The sequence below is a fragment of the Pezoporus occidentalis genome, unplaced genomic scaffold (assembly GCF_034315485.1).
Source record: "Pezoporus occidentalis ecotype Australia unplaced genomic scaffold, CSIRO_AGI_Poc_V1 ctg36, whole genome shotgun sequence".
NCBI classification, from domain to species: domain Eukaryota; kingdom Metazoa; phylum Chordata; class Aves; order Psittaciformes; family Psittacidae; genus Pezoporus; species Pezoporus occidentalis.
This window is the reverse complement of record NW_026915591.1, coordinates 1,170,746-1,188,165: the sequence shown is the minus strand read 5'-3', so window position 1 is coordinate 1,188,165 and position 17,420 is coordinate 1,170,746. Positions and strand designations below refer to the sequence as shown.

Below are 17,420 nucleotides of genomic sequence, written 5' to 3'. Positions count from 1 at the left end.
CCCTGAGGGCGGGAGGGAGGGACTGGGGGCGGTTGTTTTCCGCCTGCGGGGACCTCACCGTGGGCTGGGGCACTTCGCGTCTTCAGTCCCCCCATGAGAGGTTCCGCCTGCCGAGCTCCTCAGCCGTTGCTATGAGTGTGGTTTTGTTGTGCTAGCTTTTGGTTGAGGGTTGGATTTTTTTGCCATTTTTTTAAACAGAAAAACCCGTGTGTAACAGGCGCCGCCCCGGTCTGCCTGCACAGGAAAATGGACCGAAGATACGATCTGTGTTTTTCACCACCGTCTGCGGCCTAAGAGTTTTCTTTAACCACCGGTGAATCCTATAGACGCACCGTTTCTCGGCCGCCCCCCCTGTCTCTTCCTAATTTTTAACCCAGGGTTATGCTGGGTGAGAGCAGCCACGATGGGTTGGGTGCAGCTGGGTGCCCCAGGGCCTGGCAGAGGACAGGCTGCAGACAGGCAGTGCCACCCACTCTCAGACCTCCCGCCTCTGTGCGCACCTTTGGACGGGTCCTCAATCCAGTCTTTGAGTCGTCTTTCCCATGAGTTTTATCCAATTGCTCTCTGAACCCGTTTAAAATTCCAGTCCCTGCAACCCTTGTTGTCAGCAGGTTGTCTTTGGGATGGAAAAGGGAATGGAAGTTGTTCTTGATGTGCTCTCGCTGTTATTAGTGCAGTTTCAGAGATTTGCCGTGCCCTCCTTGGTGGCATCTCACCCAGCTTGGGGTTCTGCACAAGACATTCCATGCCTTGGATCATCCCTCTTGATTTTCTCTCAGCATGTGACACTTTGCAGTTCATTCTCCTCTTGTGTGCCCATAATTGCAATTTTTTTAATTGGCCTGTGTCTGAGTCTTTAGGGCACATAATGCTCCTGCTCCTCCGAATCCAGGTGCTCCTGGGGCTGTTTCCAGTGGCATCTTGAGGAGGGCTGAGCTTGGGTGGAGGATGGAGATGAGCCAAGAGAAGATGGGGCACAGGCTCTGAGACATTTACCTCCATGCAGTATTTGCTGCTTATCCCTCTGCCCAGTAGAGCTTTCTCTTTTCCATTGCTCTATGGTTTGTCTATTTTAAATAAAAAGCTCACAAGGCTCAGGGACTGTTGTTCCCTCCTGTGTTTGCACAGCAGCATATTGAGGGGTGGTGGAGCTGTGATCCTACTGCTACTATGGGTATAGGTAGCTGCTTTTCTTCCCGGAAATGGTTGGCAGGAGGTGGCTCAAGGTTTTGTGTTCTGTCCTGGGTTATTTAACATATTAACTTGCGTACAGAGTGAGTTGCTATTTGCAGATGGCATGTTATTTATTTAAATGATTAACAATTCACATGTTTATTTAGGTTGACTCTGGTCCAAAGGGGACTTTGAAGAGCTTCAGAGGAACTGTAGCCAAAATGATTGAAGCTATGTTGAGAAATGGATTTTGGCGTTTCAATGTAAAACACAGGTGCTGATATCACATGCCTATGCCAGTAGGTCAAAAAAGAGAGCGGGATGTAATCACTGCTGCCTTTGAGTGCTTCTGCTTGCTCCTCCTCTGTGGCCAGAAAATAATGGGGAAGAGAAGCGTGGTGGTGGGCACTGAGGGAATGGAGACTGTGAAAAGGGGGCTGCTTTGTGCCTCATCTTAGTTGTGATGGCAAAAGCTCCTGGTGTGATGCACATGAAAGGGCTGGGACAGAGTGAGAGGCTGCTTCAGCCCCACATGGGCACTCCTGGCTTCTGCTCCCCCAAGACATGCAAGGAGCTGAAAAGAAAAAGACCCTTGAACCATGAGAGAAACAACTTCTCCGTGTGATTTCAAAACCACAGCCCTGGCTTATGGAGGCCATTTATTTAACTTCCTATAAACCAGGAAAACCTACAAAGGAGTTGGGCCATGGGGGTCCTTCCACCTTTCATGGGGGCTGGTGCCTTACAGCTGCGGAGGTTTTTTCCCTCAGCACTGCTACAGGCATCACACTCTGGAGCCACAGCAGGAGTGGGGTGAGGGGAAAAAATAAGGGTTTTTTTTGAGACACATTTTGAAAGCTCCACTTTTATTTTGTAGCGGTTAAAAAAATGCTCAGACAGACCCAGGAGGACAGGGTGATGTCCCATTTGGAAATTGGGATTATGTTAGTTGGGTTTATCCTGGTTTTTCTTGCATGATAGAGGGATGCTTCAGGAAAACCTTGTCAGTCACTGAAGCAGGGGTTGATGCTGGTTCATTTTGACATTGTGACATATTGTTGCTTTTTGGTTACTTTTGTAATTCTAAAAATTTTAATAAAGTATTTTTAACTTTGCTACAATTAAATTTTCCCCTTCCACTTGTCCTGAGCTAAGAGGGATCTTGGATAGCTGCAGCAAACATTAAAATGATGATACCTCTAGAAACCGGATCTGAGTGAAAGAGCTGTGCAGATGAAACACTTCCGATGCTTACGCTGAATGACAAATGTCACTTTGGGGGCGGGAAAGTCAAGTGGCAAGACGGGGGAAAGCCCGACTTGGCTTGTGATCGCTCGCAGCACTGTGGCAGGTAGCAGAGGGGCCGCCCGCAGCTTCGGGAAATCGCATTTGCTCACACGAACCAGCATGAGAGGAGCTGGATGCTGTTAGACAAGAGAGGTCTGGAGAGTGATGGGAAGAGGGCCTGGGAAAGCACCTAGAAAGATGGAAAAAACCTCAAAAGGGCTGTCCTCAGGATGTGTGGCAGGGATCATGCCAACCCCTGTGCTCCCTGCATCACTTTAGAACTCGCCGAGGGAAGGCAGTGATACTGACAAGTGAAAATTGCAGCAAAAAGGAAACACTTTCTCATGCAACTTGCAGTTGATTTTCTTGCAACTTGCAACGAAGCTGTAGCGCAGGAGGCCTGAAGACTGCGGGTACACAGCTGAAACGTTGGACGTCCACGTGGGTAACCGAGACTTCTCCGTTACCGCCAGTCAGGGCTGGCTTGAGGAAGGGAAGAGGACACCCCGTCCCGTGGGGCGAGCCCCGGTGCGCGGGGAGGGGGCGGGCTCCCACCCGGGAGCGGGTCGGGACCGCCCAGCAGTGAGGGTCCCGGCCGGGCGCCCGCCAGCGGATGATGCTCCGCTCCAGGTCTCCCCGAGTGGCTTCGCCGGCCGAGGGAGGGGGGAGAGGCGGCGGAGGGCCGGGCTTCTGGCACATGGGGAGGGGGCGCCGCCAGCGCTAGCCCGGGCCGCGCCGCGCCGGCCCCGCCGCCTCCCCGGCGGCATGGGAGGAGAGGGGAGCGCGGCAGGGAGCCGCCCGCCGGGCCCGGGCATTGGCGGCGGCGCAGCAGCGCTGGCAGCGGCGGGGCCGGGAGCCGCCGGCCGCCGAGGGGAGGGGTCCGGCTCCGTGCGGTCGCGGCGGAGCCGGCGCTGCGGCAGCAGCAGGCGCGGCGGGGCGGAAGTCCTTTGTTGCAGCCGCGGCGGCAGCAGCAAAAGCAGCAGCGGCGGGAGCGGCGCGGGCAGTTTCCCTTCGGCGGCCGCCGCTTCCCCTCGCAGCGGGTAAGCGGGGCTGCGCGCCCCTCCGCGCCGTGTCCGGGGGCCGCCGCCGGGCGCTGGGGAGGGGGGAGGCAGGAGGCAGCGCGGCGGCCGCAGCTCCGCCGGCGGCGGGAGGTGGGAAGTGCCGAGCGGCGCCGGCCGCGGCATGGCCCGCCATAGTGTTGCGGGGGGAGCGGCGCTGCCAGGTAGGGGCTTTCCAGCCGCTGCCGGTCCCTGGCGAGCGGCCGCCGCCGTGACCTTGCGCAGGGCGGCCTGCCACAGCGCGGCACGGCACGGCACGGTGTGGTACGGTACGGTACGGTACGGTACGGCGCGGTACAGCACGGCGCCGCCCGGGCTGCGCGGGGGCCGAGCAGTGGCGGCGCCGCGGTGGCGGGTCTGGCGCGGTTGTTTCGCGTTGCGCGGAGCCGGGCGGGCGCGCTCCACCTGCGGGGTGGCGGAGGGAGGAAGGGGCCGCGGGCGCGGCGCCCGGCGGCGGGGCCCGGCGGAAGCGGGTGGGGGGGTGCCGGGGCTCTCGGTGGGGAGCCGCGCTGAGAAACGAGAAGCGGCCTAGGGAGATGCGGAGGCGCGGGGCCAGGAAGGACACGGCGCTGCCCGGCTCGCTGCGAGGCTGGAAGTCACGTTAAACATCCCCAGTGCCGTTATCGCCGGCGAGCCCTGTCCCCCCGGCAGCAGGCCAGGGGGTCCCGACCCTGCTCCCTCTGTTCTGAAAACAAAACAAAACTTCGAGCGAGTTGCAGTAGTTGAACGAAGAACTGAGTGGAGCTGCAGCCTGGAGGGAATGCTCCACCCTGCCAGGCAGCAGACTTGGGTTTCACTCGGGGCTGGCAGTGCCCAGGATCGCCTTGGAGGCGGCTGGAAAGGAAAGGGAATAGTTTTGTCACATAAAAACAAGCCTTGTGTTCTCTGGGAGCAGTGTCGCAAGTGTCGTTCCTCAAAGGCTAGAAAAGTAGCAGAAGGAGTAGAGGGGACTGAAAACGCTGTGGGTTTGGGGCCAGGGTTTTATTCTTTTCCATTTTTAATTTTTTTTTGTAACTGAGACTCTCAAGTTAGGCCTGTTTGTCAGCTGGTAGATGAGTGCCGGTTCCTCTTGACACGTAGGCATTGGTAAATTGATAGCATGGGTTGGATGCTGTGTAATATTTGATATTTACTGCCGGCTTATGTCATTTTCTTGCATTATTTTCCTTGCACTAGAGTATTGCAAGCACATACTGCAGATCTGTCCAGGGCTGCAACAGTGTGGTGTTCCTTAGGCATTTAATTACATTAAATAAGCATTCCTTTAATTAAAGGTGTTTGTTTAACATTCCTCATTACAGCTCTTGGAAAAAACCACACAGCAGCCATGAGCAGGGGGCATGGAGGCTTCTCATTTTTGCCAAATTACAACTTAAGCTTTCATGGTAAGCGGGGGAGAGGTGTTAAGACCATCTGGCTGTGGGGAAAACTGGCCAAACACGAATGGTTGCAGTGCTGGCAGAGATTTTCTTAGCAGCAGCACAGCAAGTTGACTAAATCATGAAGAGATTTTTCGGTGACTGGCCAGAAAACCTGAGGAGGAACAAGTCGTATTAGTTGCACTCTGCTCCTGTTCGAGGTAGCAGTGAACCAACAGGCACTGGGGTGTGTGTGTGTGTTCACAGACTGCTGCAGGAGGATGTTGGTAATGAAGACATGGGTTGGTGTGGCGTGGGAAGCCGGGAGAAGTAATAGAAGCCCCTTCTTCCTCGTAGCCGGAACATTTTGTGTGGAATAAGATCACAGATGCTCTAGCTCTGCTTGCACAAGTTTTGCTTCATCATGCTCAACCGGTGTTGTCACTGGCGCAGGAATTTGCAGCAGTTACATTGAGTGCTCATACCAACCAGTGATTTGGGTTTTTAGATACTTTCTTACTTGAATGTGTTAATTGCTTCTTTCACAGATTTCCACTGTTGCTGACAGTGGAGAGCCCTGAAAGTAAAGGATGCACAAAGCCTTAGTAGTTACTTATCATCTGTAGGGAAACAAAATAGCTGTTCAGAATTGAGATAATGAAAGTTTCCTGATAAAAATTCCAGTGTCCTTCCCCTCAGTTGTTACAGCTGGACCTCTCACTAGAGTCCTTCCAGACCTCACACGCATGTAGCGTGAGAAGCCATGTGTGCATTTTTCAGTTTGACCAGTGGTTCCCAGTGGTTGGGTTATCCTGCCCACCCTCTGCTTGGGCACAGTATACACCACCACCCAGAGAGTTCTGCTGCAGACCCAGCATGTGGGCACAATAGCTGACATAATCTGCATGAAGACCATCTATATCCTCAGATTTGTCCTGGAATTTTTTCTTCATGTGTGTTGTGCCACTGCAAAACTCTCTAGAATTAGCTGGCTGTTGCTTCCCCCCCCCCCCCCCCCCCGGGTATTAAAGTTGTTTCATTGGATGGAGACTTTAGTGGCTTTATCTTTTTTATATGCTGCAGGTAAAATGTGAAGCATTTAAGGCCAGAAAGAGCCAATGAAATCTGTAGCTGGACCTGTGTATCACAAGTTACTGTGTTTCATTCATATGCATCCAGCAAGTTGTTAGCCAAAGTGCAACTTGTATGTAACCAGGGATGCTTTCCTGGAAGGTACATGTATCTTCATTTGAGGGTCACAACAGATGGCTAAACCACCAAGATGCCTCTTGAAAGCTCTTGAAAGAGCATGGATGAAAAGGCTTGTTGCTCTGCTATGACGCATAAATGGGGTGTCATAATTTTTTCCCCACTAATTGTTTCTTTTAAACATATTATTACCTTGTTGTGACAACTTTTTACGATTGTAAAGGTGTCAGATAAAAGATAACTGTGACTTTCTAGAGTAATACTCTGAGGCTAGCAAGTTAGTTTAAAAGGCTGTGCAAGTTCTCTCTGGTACTTGTACTCCATAGATCTGAAGTTTTTTGAGATGGGGCTTTAGTGCAAACTCTTACTTTCTTAATTTATTCACCAGTGGTTTTCTGACACCTTATTCCTTGTTTTTAGAGGAGTGTTCTTACCTAAGAGCATGCAGTACATCTTAATTCTCAATTAGCAACTGAGAAACTTGCTAAACTTTGGCTAAATTTTTTAATTAATAACTTGCTAAATTTTGACAGTTGTTTCTCATTTGTGGACATGGATGCTGAATAAGCAGAGAACTGCCTGTTGAGTTGGCTCTGACAGCTCGTGGTTCAGGGCTTTGGAGCATCTTACCTTTCAGTAGCCTGAGTGTCAGCTGAAACTTGTTTCTATATGCTGGCCACAAGTCTGTTTAAAATGAGTTAATTCATCCATCAGGATGTGTCTGAAGATGAGTATCTACTTCATTGGGGATGGCTTCACAACTAGCATGCTTGAAGGCAGCCGATTGGAAGGGCTATGGGAGGAGGATAAATTATACATTCAGTCCTTTGTAGCCTGAATAATGGAGCTTAATTAGATTTTCCCTGGCAGTGCATGGAATTCCCATAATTGTTTTAATTCATGATCAAGGCTACGCTTGCATTGCAAACTGCGTCTTGCCCATTCCCGCTGTTGAGGTGGTCACCTGCCCCCAAGGTCTTTGCTGTTTCTGCAGCATTAGTGTAAACTGAGGCGCCTTCTTAGACTACACAGTACTGGGTGGCTTCCTGTTAAGTATGTCCAGTTAAAAACATGGAGCCTGCCAATAGCTCCATGGTCAGTGCACTAGCTGAACACCTAAGCTTGTCAGGCATCACATGGCGAATTTAGACGTGTACAATTTTCTCTTGAGCATCTGGGTGCTGTTGTTTAGGAATCCAGGATCTGTGGTGGATCTGACCCACAAAGGCAAATAAACTCTTTAGGGAGGAGAGTTCTTTGGAACCTGTGCCGTGTGGGTTATATGGTATCAGACTTTAGTGGGGAATTTGCTTTTTGGTGCCTGTGTGCTTGTGTCTTTGGATAACTGGGAGTTGTTTTCTTGAGGTTTTCCAGTCTTATTTTCTATTAGCACCAAATTCTCCACTCATGTATTATACTTTTATCCAGCCTGCTCTTGGTTTCCAGAGAAAAGCAGCCAGTAACTGTGCGTGTAAGTGCTCCGTTTTGCCGGCTCAGCAGTGGAAATGCTGGGTTTTGAAAACCACTTACTAATTTTAGGAGCCAAAAGACTCCTAAGTTCTGAACCTTGTGGTATGTCTTTTTTAAAGACAGCAAAGTTAGCAAAAGAACTTTACCAGTTCTTTTCTTTAGGACTTTTTGGCTTATTTAGTTTTAACACATCTCAGAAAAATTTGAGTGTGAGGAAATGAAAAAAAAAACAACCTACATGGAGCTGTAGTAAATACCTGTTCATTCTTGTTAGCAGACTTCTAAACAGCATGTTTGGTTAGTGTAATAGTGCATATAACCTTGTTCATGGTAACGTCCAAATAGTAGTAGTATCTGAGAACTGACTCAAAAGAAAATACCTGGTAGCAGACAGACAGCTTGAATCAAAGCGTGTCAGTGTGAAAAATAAACACTTATTAGGAAAATAAAATGCCTATAGAGACTTTAAATTTGAAAATCAGAGTAATCATACCTGACTCAAATATCTTCACTTTTCTTATTAGATGCTTTTCTAGCTGATTTTTTCAGAATACCTCCAGAGTGTTCACTGTTGCTTACACTGTGGCCCATTGCTGTATTCAGTGCATAAATTGATCACTGCTGAAGACGAAGTTACTTGTGTTCCTTGTGGATGTGGGTTGTTTGTGACTACAGTGTTCGGGTGCTTCACAAAGGCAGTGTGTTAGTCCATTGGGCAAGTGGCTGGCATCTTTCCTGTTTTTGAAATAGAAGAGAAAGTCAAAAATATTTGCAAATTTTGGATTGACAAACTTGCCTGTGTAAAGCTTTAATTTTCCAAGATACTCGGTGATTAATACCTAGAGGATAGCTCCCATTGGCCTCAGCTGATGTTGATAATGTTTCACTGTGTGAGTAAACTGGACATCCAAAAAATGCAAGCCAGACAACTAAAAAATAAAGGTTGAAATGACCTGTTCTGGCAATGATGGTGGTGGGATGCTGTTCTCCAAGGCAGTGTTCATTGCTGTGAGATTCTTGGTTTTGTCCTCCACTCTCATCTCTGAGTGCGGTGCCAAATGAACAGTCCACTTTCAGCTCAACACTCCTCTCAGAGGCCCAGCGGGCCTCTCCCTGCTTTCTCCATTAACATAGGCTTTCCCTCACGTTCCTACCTTTCCCAATCTCCCTGTGTTTTCACCAAGTCCTCTTCTGGGTCTGGCTCTCGTCACCCAGAACCATGCATCCTCTTGCCTGAGGGTTGAGCTCCCACCTTGCAGCAGCACAGCTGGGCTGGAACCTGGCTGTTAGGAATGGGACAGAGTAGCGGCAGGAACAGGCCATGTCTCTCACTGTGGAGCCTTTTATGTCCTTGGCTGCATCAGAAGGAGCATGGCCAGCAGGGCGAGGGAGGTGATCCCATGCCTCTACTCTGCTGTGCTGAGGCTCCACCTGGAGTACTGCATTCAGCTCTGCAAAGTCCAGAGGAGGGCCACGAGGATGATCAGGGCACTGGAGCACCTCCTGTATGAAGACAGGCTGAGAAAGTTGGGGCTGTTCAGCCTGGAGAAGAGAAGGCTGCGTTGAGACCTCATAGCAGCCTTCCAGTATCTGAAGGGGGGCTATAGCGGTGCTGGGGAGGGACTCTTCATTAGGGACTGTAGTGACAGGACAAGGGGTGGTGGATTTAAAATAAAACGGAGGAAGTTCAGGTTAGATACAAGGAAGAAGTTCTTTACTGTAAGGGTGGTGAGGCACTGGAATGGGCTGCCCAAGGAAGCTGTGAATGCTCCATCCTTGGCAGTGTTCAAGGTGTGGTTGGAAGGAGCTTTGAGCAACCTGCTCTAGTGGAAGGTGTCCCTGCCCATGGCAGGGTGTAGGAACCAGATTATCTTAAGGTCCTTTCCAACCCAAACCATTTATGATTCTCCATCCAGCTACCAGGAGGGATGCTAAAACCCATCAGCGAGTTGTGGTACAGAGCAATCTCCAGCAAGCCCTGCTGTGACTTTGTGGAGGTGACACAGAATCATGGAGTGGTTTGAGTTTGCATGAGCCTTTAAAGGCCATTTAATGCAACCTGCCTGCAATGAGCAGGGACATCTTGAACTAGATGAGGTTGCTCAGAGCTCCATCCAGCCTAGCCTGTAAGGGATGAGGCATCTACCACCTCTCTGCAAAACCTGTGCCAAGTGTTTCACCACACTCATACTAAAAACTTTATTCCTTGTATCTAGTTTGTATCTACCCTTTTGGAGTTTAAACCCATGGCAGAGCTCTGCACAAAAGGAGGGTTTCATCATGGGTGGGATGGCTCAGTCAGGACCTTGTGTACAGAGGAGCTGCAAGAGGGTTAAATGTTCTCAGTGAAGCTGTAAGCTGAAACTTTAGTAACTAACAAAAGTCTTACATGTGAACAAACTGGTAATTTCTGTCTTCTCCCTGTCAAGCTTATAGCTTGGCCAGATTCAGGCAGATTTTTATATCGTGACAACATAGCCAAGTCATAGCACTTTCTCTCCTATGAAGTCTCTCTTCAAAGATTTTGGAAAAGAAACTTTTTTAAAAGAAAAAGAAAAAATGAAATAATAGATGAAAGCTTTTTTCTAGCTTCATTTTTGGACCCATTTTGACTGAAATTTTCTGTGAAGGAAAAAAGAAGAATAAATCAGTCCAAAGCAGACAATTCCAAGGGGAAGTTTTGCCTTTGCTGGTTGAAATATGTCAAAGTTTTAAATAGCCCAACACAGGCTGTCATAGTGGGAAGTGTTGGCAGCTGTAAATATATAGTTACATCCAGCAGGTTAATACAGCATCCAGAGGGAGGATGCCAATGCTTTCATTAACATAAATAACTTCAAACACTCTCTATTTTAATACCTATGTGTAGTACTACCGAAGGAGAGCCTGGGTATCTGAGCACCTTGCTATCCCGGCCAAGTGATCTCATGCTCCAGCTGGCTTTTTCCAGAGCCGTGGCAGGAGGTGGGCATTGCCAGTGGGTCATTGTTACGTACTGGGACTTGTGCTGAAGGCTCTGCAAGAGTTCCCCTGCCAAAAGGAAAATGTATTTCACCTTTTTCAAAGAAGGAGGAAACGTGGAAAATTCTGATGAGTTTGCATGCTGTCACTCCAGTAGCTGCCAGATCTTTCCCACCATTTGGAAATGCCCCGGTCTGCAGGTGTGTGCACATAGTTTGTGACCTTCTTTTTGGTCCAGCCTTGCTGCTTGTACTGCTGTTTTGCTATTGGAGGACATGATGGAGTACTTTTAGTGTAGGGCAAAAAAAATTATACAAAATCTGCCACTTTATGAGGATGAGGAGATTAAAACGAGCTGTCCTGAGCCTTTGCTTGTCTTGATGGCAGTTCATGCAAAGAGGCCTGTGGTGCCTTTGCGCTTTTGGTTTACTCTTATAATGTGGAAGTTGAAGTCAATCCTTTGTCATTATGTGGCTGCTGTTCTTAATACTTGATACAGTATACTGAGTTGCATGTAAGCATCTAATGAATTGCCTCAAATTCAAGAAAAGCACTTGGAAGAATATGAAGTGCACTTTTATTATTACTTGGTGTTGAGAGCTTTGCTGGTTTTCACAGAAACACCAAAATATGCCCAATGACTTAGACTGTAATCAATTTCTGTAGAAACGGTGTGAAGTTGTTTCAGAGGTTATCCTACTTTGAAAGCCACCCCTGTGCAAGTCATTAACAAAACCATTATATTCATTCCATGCCGTGAGTTGTATTTCTGCAGTGAACACCATTGGGCCAACTGGTCAGAGAATTATTATTGGCAGGGTGCTTGCCCTGAGTTTTGGGTGTTGAGAGGATTGGGTTGAGAGCAGAGGTGCACAGCTGCCATGCAGTTGCTCATTGTCTCACTACAGTTCAACCCAAATCATAAGGGTCCTGTTGCCAGACAAGGTTTTGTGCTGGTGGTGATCCGTAGGTGGTGCTATATGAGTAGTCAGCAGGGAATATTACCAAGTGGGGTGAGAATGTTCTTGTCTTGAGAGCTTGAGCATGTTTCTTCCATGGCAGTCCTTCATGGAATGAAGAATGGTGACTTAACATTAGGTTTGCTACTAAACAAGCCAGGCAACACCTATGACTTGCAAATTCAGTACTAATTGTGGAATTTAATTTCTCCACCCTTTTCTCAGCCTCTAGGAGATGCAAACTGTTAGGGGAAAAAAAACAGGGAGCATTTGTGTGTGTATTTTGTTTAAATTTTGGACAGCTTAAAAAATTGAGTCATAAAATGCCATTTAATATATGCATTATTTGTACAGATCTCTTACAGTCGTTTGCATTCTTTGCAATAACCTTGCAAAATGTTAAGAATGCTTGTTACTGCTTTAGGTTTTTCATTTCACTTAGGGCATTGTTCATACTCTCTTTTGGTTTCTCTCCTCCCTCCCTGTGCAGTTAGTATAATTATGTATGTAGGTGAAGGTTTTCCAAAGTAAGTAGTGACTAGCTGTTGGATGTGGCTGCAGTTGAAGTTTATCTTGCACGCCTCCTCTGTACAACACATTTCTTCTGGATATTTTTGTTAACATAAATCAGGATCTTTTCTTCCTCTTTTCTCTTGAGGACAAATTAGCCCTTTCACTTACAGCAACCCTCAGCACTCATAGACCTTTCCCTCTAGTCTTTGTCAAGGCTTCATTTCACCGTGGCCTCACCTCTGCCTTGCTAGCTTTCGCAGTTCTCCGTTGTGAAGTTTTCCTTTGTCTGGTCTCCCATCTATGTGTTTTGGTTATATTACAGTACTCTGAACGAGTGGTTTTGAAAGCAGTTGGAGGCACAGCATGCACCACTTCCTGCCTCTGTGCAGTCTGTGTGGTTGTCACGCAGCTAGCCTGGTCACCATCTGCAGCGGGCTTGTACGTGGGACATGCCACCACAGCTGGACTGCCCTGTGCTTCTGAGAATGCCTTTGAGTTTGCAGTTCCTGGTTTGCAAGATGCTTTGCAGATAAGGTTGAAACTGTCCCTGAGCTGCCCCGAAGAGCAAAAGCGTGGATGCAGCTTGTGTGGATGCAGCTTGTGTGGATGCTCTGCTGATGTATCTTCTCAGGTTCCTTTAATGGGGAGGGAAAGGCTGGTTCGAGCTTGAACTATGTGTTCTATGTGTTGTATCGTATACCCATTGGACTGACAGGTGAAAAATGTAAGATGAGACTGAAGAGTGGTTATTTACCTCATAAGGTAAGCTTACTCTTGAGAGTCAGCTTACCTTGTATAAGTGTTGTCTTTGGGCCATCTTACAGAAGTCTGCCCTGTGAGGTTTTTGAAGTTCTGCATTCAGAATTCATATCTGAAAATCTTGGCTGCAGGACTTTGAGATACATTTGCTAATTTATATTTTAGCAGTGTAGCTCTGATTGACATGTGCAGTTGTTATGTTTATTAGTTTACTAGTCTTGTAAGTCTAGAGCGTGGTAAGAGCATGGAGTTATGGACGTTTTCACTGGCATCAATATTTGTAAGTAGTTACCAGTGAAGATCTCCAGACAGGAAGCTGAACCACAAACAGTGTGAGAATAGGAGGACCTACAGAGGAAAAAGATGGCATTTCCCCCCTCCGTTTAAGTAGGTTTTGTTTTTGTGCTTGTGATCTAACAGATGTCTTTTTCTTTATGCAGGGTTATAATTGAAGTACAAGATGGCAAGAACCAGCCACAGCAACTATGTCCTTCAGCAGCTAAACAACCAAAGAGAGTGGGGCTTTCTGTGTGACTGCTGTATTGCTATCGATGATATTTATTTTCAGGCACACAAAGCAGTCCTTGCTGCGTGCAGCTCCTATTTTAGGATGTTTTTTATGAACCATCAACACACTACAGCCCAGCTGAATCTAAGCAACATGAAGATTAGTGCTGAATGCTTTGATCTGATTTTACAGTTCATGTATTTAGGAAAAATTATGACAGCCCCCACCAATTTTGAGCAGTTTAAAGTGGCCATGAACTATTTACAGCTATATAATGTACCTGAATGTCTAGAAGATATACAGGATACAGACTCATCTGGTTTAAAATGTTCATCTTCTGCTTCTAGCACCCAGAATAGCAAAATGATATTTGGCGTGAGAATGTATGAAGACACGCTTGGCAGAAATGGCAGCGAAGCAAACAGGTGGGGCATGGAGCCGCCAAGTTCAACAGTAAATACATCCCATAACAAAGAGCCTGATGAGGAAGCTTTGCAACTAAGCAGCTTCCCCGAACAACTGTTTGATGTCTGCAAAAAAAGCACCACGTCCAAATTCTCTCACACAAAAGAGCGTGTGTCCCACTCGCGCCGCTTTGGAAGAAGCTTCACCTGTGACAGCTGCGGGTTTAGTTTTAGCTGTGAAAAGCTACTGGATGAGCACGTGTTAACGTGCACTAACAGGCATTCCTACCAAAGTGCCAGGTACTACAGTACTGAAAAAATTGACTTTAATGAAAAGGACTCTACTTCTAAAGTTATCTCCACACAAACAGAAAAACACAAGGGGGACTTGAGCCAAGCAGTGGATGATTCTTCGTCTCCTGTGTCAAACATCACGAGCAGAAAAAGCAGCACGGTTGCCTCTGAGACATCAGGTGAAGAAGGAAGTAGAGCCTCTGAGAGGAAGAGGATTGTTATCAAGATGGAACCAGAGGACAATCCTGCTGATGAACTGAAGGATTTTAATATTATTAAGGTGACAGATAAAGACTGCAATGAGTCCTCTGACAATGATGACCTAGATGATGAACAGGAAGAGCCGCTTTACAGGTACTATGTTGAGGAAGAGATCAGAGAGAAGAGAAGTGCTCGGAGGACATTAAAACCCCGTTTATCCATGGATGAGGATGAAAGAAAGTGCTTGAAAAGTCCGCGGCACCTTAACAGGAAGGCTCCTTCAGTTCAGGAAGACATGGAGAATGCTCCCTGTGAACTTTGTGGGTTAACAATCACCGAGGAGGATTTGTCCTCTCATTATTTATCCAAACACATAGAAAATATATGTGCTTGTGGCAAGTGTGGTCAAATACTGGTCAAAGGCAAGCAGTTACAAGATCATGCGCAGACGTGTGGAGAACCCCAGGATCTGACCATGAATGGTATCAGAAATTCTGAGGAGAAAATGGACTTAGAAGAAAACCCTGAAGAGCAGTCGGAAATAAGGGACATGATGTTTGCAGAGATGCTGGAGGACTTCAGAGACAGTCACTTCCCAATGAACAGCCTTCAAAAAAAACAGTTATACAAGCATTCAGCCTGTCCTTTCCGATGCCCTAATTGCGGTCAGCGTTTTGAAACTGAAAACCTTGCGGTTGAACATATGTCAAACTGCCTGGAGCAAGATCTGTTCAAGAACTCCATGATGGAAGAGAACGAGAGGGATCACAGACGTAAGCATTTCTGCAATCTTTGTGGGAAAGGATTTTATCAGCGTTGCCACTTGCGGGAACACTATACCGTTCATACCAAGGAAAAACAGTTTGTTTGTCAGACATGTGGGAAGCAGTTCTTAAGAGAGCGCCAGTTGCGGCTCCACAATGATATGCACAAAGGCATGGCCAGGTATGTCTGTTCCATTTGTGATCAAGGAAACTTCCGAAAACATGACCATGTACGGCATATGATATCTCACTTATCAGCTGGAGAGACTATATGCCAGGTCTGCTTTCAGATATTCCCAAATAATGAGCAACTGGAGCAGCACATGGATGTTCATCTGTATACATGTGGAGTATGTGGAGCAAAATTTAATTTGAGGAAAGATATGAGATCTCACTATAATGCCAAGCATTTGAAAAGAACATAAGTGTAAATACTGTTAAAGCATTAAGTTGGCAGCAGAGAGAACACCAAAGCAAGGCATACAGTATAGTACAGAAAAAAAAAAAAAAGTAAAAAAAAAGAAAATAGGTCTCTTTTTTTATTATTTTTTTTAAGACCCTCCTAACCATAGGTGTCTATTTAGGCTCATTAAGTATATAGCTTTGAAAAGCATCATGTGTTTAATTATTACATTTTCACTGTTTCCTAATACAAGTTTCTGTTCTTAATTTTATTGTTTTACTAAGTAGATATACAAATCATTATTTTTAAACTGTAGATTAAAAGCACAATGTTACCCCTTCACTGACTGCTATTAAACAGTTCTCGGATCCATTTCCGTAAGATGAGTGCTTTAATATTTCCATGTGTTGTTTCTTCATGTACAGATTTTAGATAACAGCCATTAATGTGCAAAAGCATAATTGTTCATCATCCCCAAATTCATTTTCAAAATGACAAAAAGATGCCAAGAAATAATCCTTTGCTCTCTGTCTGTAAGGGAAGAGCTGGCTGTCCTGGTCCTCTGCTTCTTGGCTTTGTTGGAAGGTGCATCCCAGGAGTGAGAGCACATAGACTCAGTTAAACCGTGGAGATTTGAATCGGTGTATGCAAAGGGAAAGGGAGTTAATGCCTGTTGGGATACCCGAGGAGTTCCCAGCAGAGTGGTCATTTTCCAGACTTGAAGTACTAGCAGAACTGTACAAGTGATGTTGGCATTTCTTTTACTACCTGTACCTGTGTGGGTATATATAACCTGCTTATCTTACTATACAAGGGAAGAGTGGCTGTGGTGGATTGCTAGGAATGCAGAATGGCAATATGCATTGAAGACTCTTTTTCAGCCTAGCTGTAAATGGTGCCTTGCTGCTTGTGTTGGGAAGTTAAAAGTGGGATGGATGGGTGTGAAGATAGTCCCATTGCTTGGGCGGGGAGGGGAAGGGGGAGTGTGGCTTATGTGAACCTTAGCCTTTCTGTTTTGTGTTTTTATGATACGTTCTGAATGTTCTGGTTTTCAACAGGAATATAACAAGACTGCAGAGTTTGCTTAATAAATGTAAAGACATTTTATGCCTTTTAAGATTCCTTTCTGATTCTAGTATAGCCCTCATCTGTGTAGGTTGTCTCTTAATTGAATTTAAAAATTCTACTAAGTACCAGCTGACATCAGTTCAGTGAGGCAGTTTGGACTTGGAGAGAATGACTGGCTTTGACTCTTAGGCACCAGCTGTCTCAGTGTTTGTTAAGTGTGTGATTTTTAATGGGGGGAGGACAGGATCCTGATATGTAATGGTGGAGAAAACTATTAAAAAATAAAACCTTGCAGTACTTTCTCCCAGCAGATTTTACTTTATCAGAGAGGTCAGTAATGCTATTTCCTAGAGAGGGAGGAAAGCAATTTAGATCACCAATTAAGGCAGTTGGACTAGATGATTGTTATAGGTCCCTTCCAATCGAAATACTCTGTCACCTCACATGCCAGTGGTGGGGTTGATAATAGGAGCCGGGGCTTTGAATCTAGTCCAGGGCTTTCATGCACTTGTCACTGTCAGAGTTGAGTTTTTATCCCTTGTTGTTTCTTGGGGATTATGCGGGGGATTATGATGGGTATTGAGCTGTAATGTTAGGCTTGTTAGAGAAATTAATACAGTTCAGAGTCTCCACTGTAACTATTTAAATCGGTATGAGTCGCCTTGCATTTATTCAGTTCTAAACATGCATTTGAATTTCTCTTGGTTGGTAGATGTGTGTGTTTATGCACTGATGGAGAAGGACCCTGCTGCCAGATCTCAGTCTTTTGCCAGCAGCTGGCTCCCTAGGTGGTGACTGCTTCAGGTGCAGTTCAGGCCTTTAGCTAGTTTTGCCCTAACTGCTTGATGAAGTCAACCAAGTCCTGAATAATCCCGGGGCCAAAAAGACCATGGACATGAATGTACTCCAGCATTTCAATTAATTCAGAGCTGCCCCCTCAGAATTTATTCCACGTTCCTCATCCCAACCCAGACTAAAACTCAGTGTGTAAGAGATCAAATAAGCGGGATGGGTATTTTAATTCTTTTTAG

The 17,420-nt window shown here is 46.5% G+C and overlaps 1 protein-coding gene across 7 annotated transcripts in view; it reads left to right on the top strand.

The window, feature by feature from the left end:
• The first annotated feature begins 2,751 nt into the window (after nucleotides 1–2,751).
• Nucleotides 2,752–17,420, top strand: part of ZBTB1 (zinc finger and BTB domain containing 1) — a 24,917-nt gene continuing 10,248 nt past the window's right edge. The window contains exons 1-2 of one of the 7 annotated variants that reach the window (XM_062630708.1): nucleotides 2,752–2,901; nucleotides 13,188–15,693. In XM_062630708.1, coding sequence (XP_062486692.1) covers nucleotides 13,208–15,343 — 2,136 coding nt within the window. In that variant the 5' untranslated portion in view covers nucleotides 2,752–2,901; nucleotides 13,188–13,207 and the 3' untranslated portion in view covers nucleotides 15,344–15,693. Of the gene's footprint in view, nucleotides 2,902–3,262; nucleotides 3,501–3,592; nucleotides 3,683–3,757; nucleotides 3,783–4,580; nucleotides 4,605–13,187; nucleotides 15,694–17,420 lie in introns of those variants that run through there. The other 6 variants (XM_062630713.1, XM_062630712.1, XM_062630707.1 and 3 more) reach the window with 6 other exon arrangements.